At 48.4% G+C, this 6,949-nt stretch overlaps 2 protein-coding genes across 2 annotated transcripts; both read left to right on the top strand.

Moving 5' to 3' along the window:
* Positions 1-203: 203 nt before the first annotated feature.
* On the top strand, positions 204-923 carry LOC117852449 (uncharacterized). The gene has a single exon (XM_034734554.2). The coding sequence runs from the start codon at positions 204-206 to the stop codon at positions 816-818; it is 615 nt and encodes a 204-aa protein (XP_034590445.1). The 3' UTR covers positions 819-923.
* Positions 924-4,630: 3,707 nt separating this feature from the next.
* Positions 4,631-6,229, top strand: LOC117852448 (ethylene-responsive transcription factor ERF018). The gene has a single exon (XM_072293505.1). It carries the CDS (start codon positions 4,935-4,937, stop codon positions 5,379-5,381), a length of 447 nt encoding a protein of 148 aa, XP_072149606.1. The 5' UTR covers positions 4,631-4,934; the 3' UTR covers positions 5,382-6,229.
* Positions 6,230-6,949: the final 720 nt, after the last annotated feature.

Here is a 6,949-nt window from a genome sequence, read left to right as displayed (position 1 = left end):
CCTACATTCCTACTCGTTTCTGGCCGCGTCCCCACCTTCCTGCGATGTCCGCAACCTGAACGTATAAAACGAGCAGCCTCGAGCTTCCTGTTTCCCATGCACTCAGGCACTCAGCAGCAGCAGCATCTAGGCCATAAGCTGCCAACCTACAACGCACAACGACGATTCGCGCAGCCATTGCCCGGTGCACTCTAGTTCGTGACATGCAGCCCAGCGCGGCGGCGGTGGCGTCGGGAGAGAGGAAGTACAAGGGTGTGCGGCTGCGCAAGTGGGGCCGGTGGGTGTCGGAGATCCGCCTGCCCCACAGCCGCGAGCGGATATGGCTCGGTTCCTACGACACGCCGGAGAAGGCGGCGCGGGCGTTCGACGCCGCGTACCTCTGCCTCCGCGGCCCCGCCGGCGTTGACGGGCTCAACTTCCCGGGCTCGCCGCCGGACGTCGGCCGCACCAGCGACCCGAACGAGGTGTACGCGGCCGCAGTGTCCCACGCTGACACGGCCGACGCCGCCGCTCTGTGGGATGATGCAGCTGAGCCGCCGTCCGAGATGCTCGCGCATGATGACGGTGCGCCGGCTCCGGCCCTATCCCCCCCGCTGCAGGTGTCCGTTCCGAGCTTCGACTGGTCGGAGGAGCTGCTGGCCGACCTACCGCCGCTCTTCTCTCCAGCTGAGGTAATGAGCCATGCGTACTTGCTGCCAGTGTCACCGGCGGCGGCGGACGTCACCATGGAGGAAAACGATAGCTGCTCACCATGCCCGGGGCTTTGGAGCTTTGATTCTAGTGGGGATAGTCCCATCACTGATCACGTTGACAAGTGACGACTGAACCAGACAAACGCTCGATTCTTCCTGTCATTCAATGATGGCGACACCCGAATAATCGGTCATTTAGGCCGGCCGTCTGTCTCTTTAATTTCCTCTTATAGCTACCTTTCACGCCTGTTGTCGTCAACAACGTGCCAGCTACTGCATGCCATGTTTATAGGAGGTAAAGGTTCGTTTTTCCTCCTCTACCACAATGTAATACCTCCAAACGCGTCATTGGACGTAGATTAAGAAATCCAACATCGATACAATGCATACTATTGTACTCTTCAAACATTTGAAGACGAGCAAATCCGTTATACTTAAGTCCCTCAAGTATTACCATGATACGGATACATTAGAAACTATCTTTACCAGTTACATTCTCTTATTATAAGCTGGCTCTGCAAATGTATCTATGCTAGCTCATACACAAGCTGACGCAGATAATAACTATTCATAACAGACCTAATACTTTCCCATTAGTAATTGGAATTTTAGCTTGTTTCGGAATTATAACATTTTCATACAGATTCAGATGCAGGTCAAATTTTATATGAAAATCGGATGTTTTGATGAAATGTACATATTGTAGTAAATATATTTTTTTTATGGATTGAGTTAACGCGCCACCAGTCGCGCAATGGGGTAGGGCAACCCATCTGGTGCCACCATGTGTCTCTTAGTCTACTTGGTTGGCGTACGCACACACGCTTTGTCGTAGCATGTAGTAGATAGAAGTTGCTTTTTGATGACATCATTGCTGGCATTGGTGGGAAAAATAGGTGTATTTTCTTTAAACAAGCATTATTCTCTCATCAAGTAACAGTTTTCAAATCCATTTGCGTCGTTATATTCCTTGCGAAGAGATCTATAAAATAAGATCCATATCTATATGTAGCATGTTTTGAAGTCATTTTAGGTTATTGTCAACTTATGTTGAATGGACAGTGCTAACTTGTGTACAAACTATGTAGCAACTTATATTGTATTTTTAAGATAACAAATCTTCTTGTTTAGAAAATTGTGCATTGAGGAATATCAACTTATCTATACAATGCAATAACTTATACGTGTAGTACACCTTTAACTTTCATCATGTTATTATCAAATTACATAGAGATTTTGTGATAACTTCTGTATTGTTATGTTATGTAAAGACGATGAGACAACTTATATAGGAACAATATACCAATTTATATAGAGATAATGTAGCAGCTTGTACATATATTTCAGATAGGTAATAATGCCATGTAAAAATATTCTTTAGCAATTTATGTATATAGTTTTATTGGTTGGTGACATATAAATTGCCACACACTTAATACATAACTACCTGCTACACATATAACATAAGTTGCCAGTACATAAAAACTTTTTTAAAACATATGTATCATGGATCTAGTTTGATAGATCTCATCATGAAGAACAAGATGGTGTAAACGGAGTTGAAAATAGAAAATCTAGAAGAAAGTTATCACATTTTAAAAGGGGTACATCAATAAAGAAACATGCGGGTTCCAACATTTCAACTTGCTCCCACGAAGACTACATCAAGTTGTATATGTCAAGCTATTCCATGCAATATTAAAATCGGCTATGTCAGCCCACCACCTTAATAGCAGGCCGCGGGCCGCCACTGTACCTTCGCGCTTCCTCGTGACTAGACGCGATTTAGCTTTTTTCCAGTTTTTTTGTTAGATATGTAAGTAGCTAACCGAAGTTTTAGACAATTATAGGGACGAAAGGAATAAACTTTAAGAGAATTTTCTCAATGCCATTAAAAATTATACCACTTCCCTCGATTGCCATTGAAATTTTTCAGTTCCCTTCACTGCCACTACATCAATTTTTCGTTCCTTTCACTGCCATTGACATCATAAGTGCCTTGTCACTGACATACGGGCCCCACAAATTGTAAAACAACTCCCTACCATTTCCCAGGCTTAATTTGTGCTTAGCTGTTAATTTCCCGTCGCTCAGGTGGTTCTTTCGTCTCATCGCTCAGGCAAAGCTTGGCCGCACGCGTATGCTGGTCGCGCTCGTGCGACGTTAGGATGTCACCAGCGATGGCCCGCGTGCCGCGGCGCAAGGCCGGTGGCTTCCGGGGAAGCGCGTCCATGCCACCGGGCTCGCCTTGTCCTCCGCGGCGAGTCACCTCCGTGCGCTAGGCCCCCGAGCCTCCAGGCACTGGCGGTGCTCGCCCGAGCACCGCAGGGAGGCACAGGCCGTTGAGGAGTCATAGGGAGGCGCGGCCGCCGAGGAGGGAAGCTCCGGCATGACGAGCGCGAGTACAAAGGGCCGCCAAGGAGGGAAAACGACCGTGCCCGCGCGGCGGAGCTCGCCCGCATGACGGCGCTGCTAGGCCGGCGGAGCTCGTCCACGCGGCAGCACTCGCCCGCCCATCCCGTGGCTGGGCCGGCACCGCTCGCTCGCGCAGCGGCTTTTCTGGGTCGGCAGAGCTCACTCGCGCGGTGACGCTCGCCCCTCAAGGTCCCTCGGCGGCAAAGGATCAACGAATCAAGCTCCAATTGGGGGAGGGAGGCCGGCAGCGTTGCAGGCCGGTGGAGCTTGCCTGTGGCGGCACCAAATGGACTAGCCGTCACCCCCAAATCATCGCCGGAGGTAGACTGGTGGAGCCACGCCTGCCTGGGAGCTAGGGCGGCGGAGCCTCGCCCGCACGAGCAGCGCTATCTGTGTTGCAAATCGCTGGAGCTCAGGAACAAGATGAGAGCCCCGGCCGGCAAGGGAGTGCAGGGGCGGGCGGGTGCTCGAGACTCCCTCAATGCCGGGGTGTTGAACAGGTAAGGCCGGTCCGAGGTGGGGCCATGATGTCATTGAAAGAGGAGGGCAAATTAAGCAGGGGAAACGGTGGGGAGTTGTTTTACAATTTGTGGGGCTTGTATGTCAATAAGAAGGCCGTTAACGGCTGTTGACGGCAATGGCAGTGAAGGGAATGAAAAATTGATGTGGTGGCAGTGAAGGGAACTGAAGAATTTCAATAGCAATGAGGGAAGTGGTATAATTTTCAGTGGCATTTAGAGAATTCTCTCATAAACTTACTATTGTAACATCAATAAAATACATGTGGGATGGTAAAGGATATACAGTGCGAGTTCGCTAGGTCATAAGTTTGAAACCGTAGCAACCACTCTCCTACATATTCCGCAGAACAAATATATGTGACTTGTGTATATACTCATGTGTATCCATGTTGTTTGCATGCGCCATTTGGCACGTAATGATGAGGCGAGCGACCGTGTGTGTTGCTACTATGATTTCATCCACCCTAATAGATGGGAAAGAGTATATATATAACTCTTCTTATGTTGTTCTCCATCCACCTCACCTATAACACTATAAACTAAAGAGATACTCCCTCCATTCGTGAGAATTTGTCATTTCCAATAAGATTGTTGAACTAGTGTCGGTCAAAATTTTCCAATTGGAACGACATCTATTTCCAATCGGGGGAATCGGAGTACATCCATATTATTCGAATTTACCATTGAGATTTATGAAAATAACCACAAAATATAATCAGCTTGGGTCATATATTCTAGCTAGAAGAATGCGGGACTAAAAACCGTTGCCGCTATGTCACACAAATGATCATCTTAAACGTCTGTAGAATCTCATCTAAATCGTTTGATATGCCATCATAATTACAGAATTACATCTTCAAAATACACAAACTATCTCCCTGAATACATTTTCAGTCTATCATACGGTCAGAGCTTTGGTTCTAGTCTTTAGAAGGAAAAGGAAACTTGAAATGCAGAAGTCCCAAACGCCAACTTTTGCGACGATGTTTTTGTTCACTAGCAAACCGTCCAAAGCCAACACACGTAGTAATAATGTGAATGCACGGGACGACCGTACGGTTAGAAGTCTGAGTCTACGTGTTGCCCAGTCTCGCTGTGGAGGGCAGTCTCCGCATGTGTCACCATCCCACTCGTTCTGGCCCGCCGCGTCCCCCAGCTTCCTCCCACGTCTGCAACCTGAACGTGTAAAACGAGCGGCCTCGAGCTTTCCTGCTTCCCATGCACTCAGCAGCAGCTAGTGCATGAGCTGCCAACCTACAACGAACGCACAAGCACAACGACTGAACGACGGTTTTCTGCTCGCGACATGCAGCCCAGCGCCGCGGCGGCGGCGCCGGCGGGAGAGAGGAAATACAAGGGCGTGCGGCGGCGCAAGTGGGTCAGGTGGGCGTCGGAGATCCGCCTGCCCAACAGCCGCGACCGGATATGGCTCGGCTCCTACGACGCGCCGGAGAAGGCGGCACGGGCGTTCGACGCCGCGTACCTCTGCCTCCGCGGCTCCGGCGGCGCAGACGGGCTCAACTTCCCGGGCTCGCCGCCGGGCGTCCGCCGCACCAGCGACCCGAACGAGGTGTACGCTGCCGCAGTGTCCCACGCCGACCCGGCCGCCGCCGACGTCGACCCGTGGGATGCAGCCCAGCCGCCGCCCGAGCCCACGCTGCAGGCGCACGGTGACGTTGCGCCAATGGAACCTGCGCCGGCGCCGGCCGCGCCACCAGCCCCGCTGCAGGTGTCCGTCCCGACCTTCGACTGATCGGAGCTGCTGGCCGACCTGCCGCCGCTCTTCTCTCCAACTGAGGTGGGGAGCCATGCGTACTTGCTGCCGGCTTCACCGACGGCGGCGGACGCCAACACGATGGAGGAAAACGGAAGTGGTAGTGGCTCAGGTTCGGGGCTTTGGAGCTTTTAGTCCGGTCACTGATCGCGTTGACAACGAAAACCAGGCAAACGCTTGATTTTTCATGACGCCCAATGATCGCGACACCTGAATAATTAATCGATCATTCTCAGACCGGCCATCTTTCTTTTGTTTCGTTTTCCTCTTATTATAGTTAGCGCGTTGACGCCGGTCGTCAACGGGTCATCTACTGCATGCGTGATGCATGTTTATAGGAAGCAAAGGCTTGTTTGAATTTGAATTCTGCTTGCACGACTTTGACAAAACTCCCACAATAAGGCACAGTAATTCTGTTTGAATTTGAAGCAAAGGCTTGTTTGAATTTGAATTCTGCTTGCACGACTTTGACAACTGTGCATTATGGAAGAATCAACGAAACTGCATGATATTATTTAAAACATTTAAACTAAACGAAAGGAAAGAATCATTATCCGTTCTAATGTGCATGTATATGGTGTGGTGCTGCTGGTGTCCCCACTCGTCCGCCCGATGCAGGCCTTGGCTTCCTTGCCAACACGTGCTCCTACTGTTTCTCTGGAGGCTAGCTCACCCCTAACTAAGACGAGGCTCAATTAAGTCCCCCAGCCCACACACACACCAGATAACTGATCTAAATCGGCCGGTACGGTGTTATGCGCTGACAGTCGCATGCTCACACTTGACAGCTTATAGATAAGTGAGAATTAGCCCATGACCAGCTGGATATGTACTCCCTCCGTCCAAATTGTACCAAATTGTACGTCGTTGTAACTTTTCTAGGTGCATAAATATAAATATTTATATGTGCCTAAATATAGTGTATATCTAGATGCATACAAACATCTATAAATTTAGAAAAGTCAAAACGATCTACAAATTGAAACGGAGGAAGTAAAAATTATATAAGGAAAGATATATAAGTTGCAACGAATCAAAGCTAAACGCCTAAATGTTCACCAGATAGAGGCTGAGGACACATGCATGTAGAACCACAGACTGCCCTCTTCTTACATCGAAATATTTGGGAAGACCTAGACTGGAAAACAAACAACCAATTACTCCCTCCGTTTCAAATTATAAGTCGTTTTATCTTTTCTAGGTACGTCTTTTGTTGTGCACCTAGTTGTACATTTATGTTTAGATACATAACAAGAACTATGTATTTACAATCAAAACGACTTAGAATCTGTTCGTTTGAGCTGCAGCTTTTGTAGCTCTTTGGAAAGTTGTTACCGACTTTTTTGTTTTGAAAAAGCTAACAATAACTTTTAGAAGATATATTTAGCTTTCTGAGCTTAAAAAACTACGAAAAACTAGGTTTTCTGAGACTTTCAGTTTTTCATATAAATTCAATTTTATAGATTTCTAGCTTTTTGAAAGCTGCACAGGAAGTGTTTGAGCTTTTGACTTTTCATACTTTGCTAGAGCCTTACAATTCGAAATCG

The sequence above is a fragment of the Setaria viridis genome, chromosome 4 (genome assembly GCF_005286985.2).
Source record: "Setaria viridis chromosome 4, Setaria_viridis_v4.0, whole genome shotgun sequence".
In the NCBI taxonomy this organism is placed as follows: domain Eukaryota; kingdom Viridiplantae; phylum Streptophyta; class Magnoliopsida; order Poales; family Poaceae; genus Setaria; species Setaria viridis.
This window is presented reverse-complemented; position numbering and strand designations above follow the sequence as displayed.

Coding starts and splice junctions, on each gene's coding strand:
- LOC117852449 (XM_034734554.2), top strand. CDS start 204: ATGCAGCCCAGCGCGGCGGCGGTGGCGTCGGGAGAGAGGAAGTACAAG.
- LOC117852448 (XM_072293505.1), top strand. CDS start 4,935: ATGCAGCCCAGCGCCGCGGCGGCGGCGCCGGCGGGAGAGAGGAAATAC.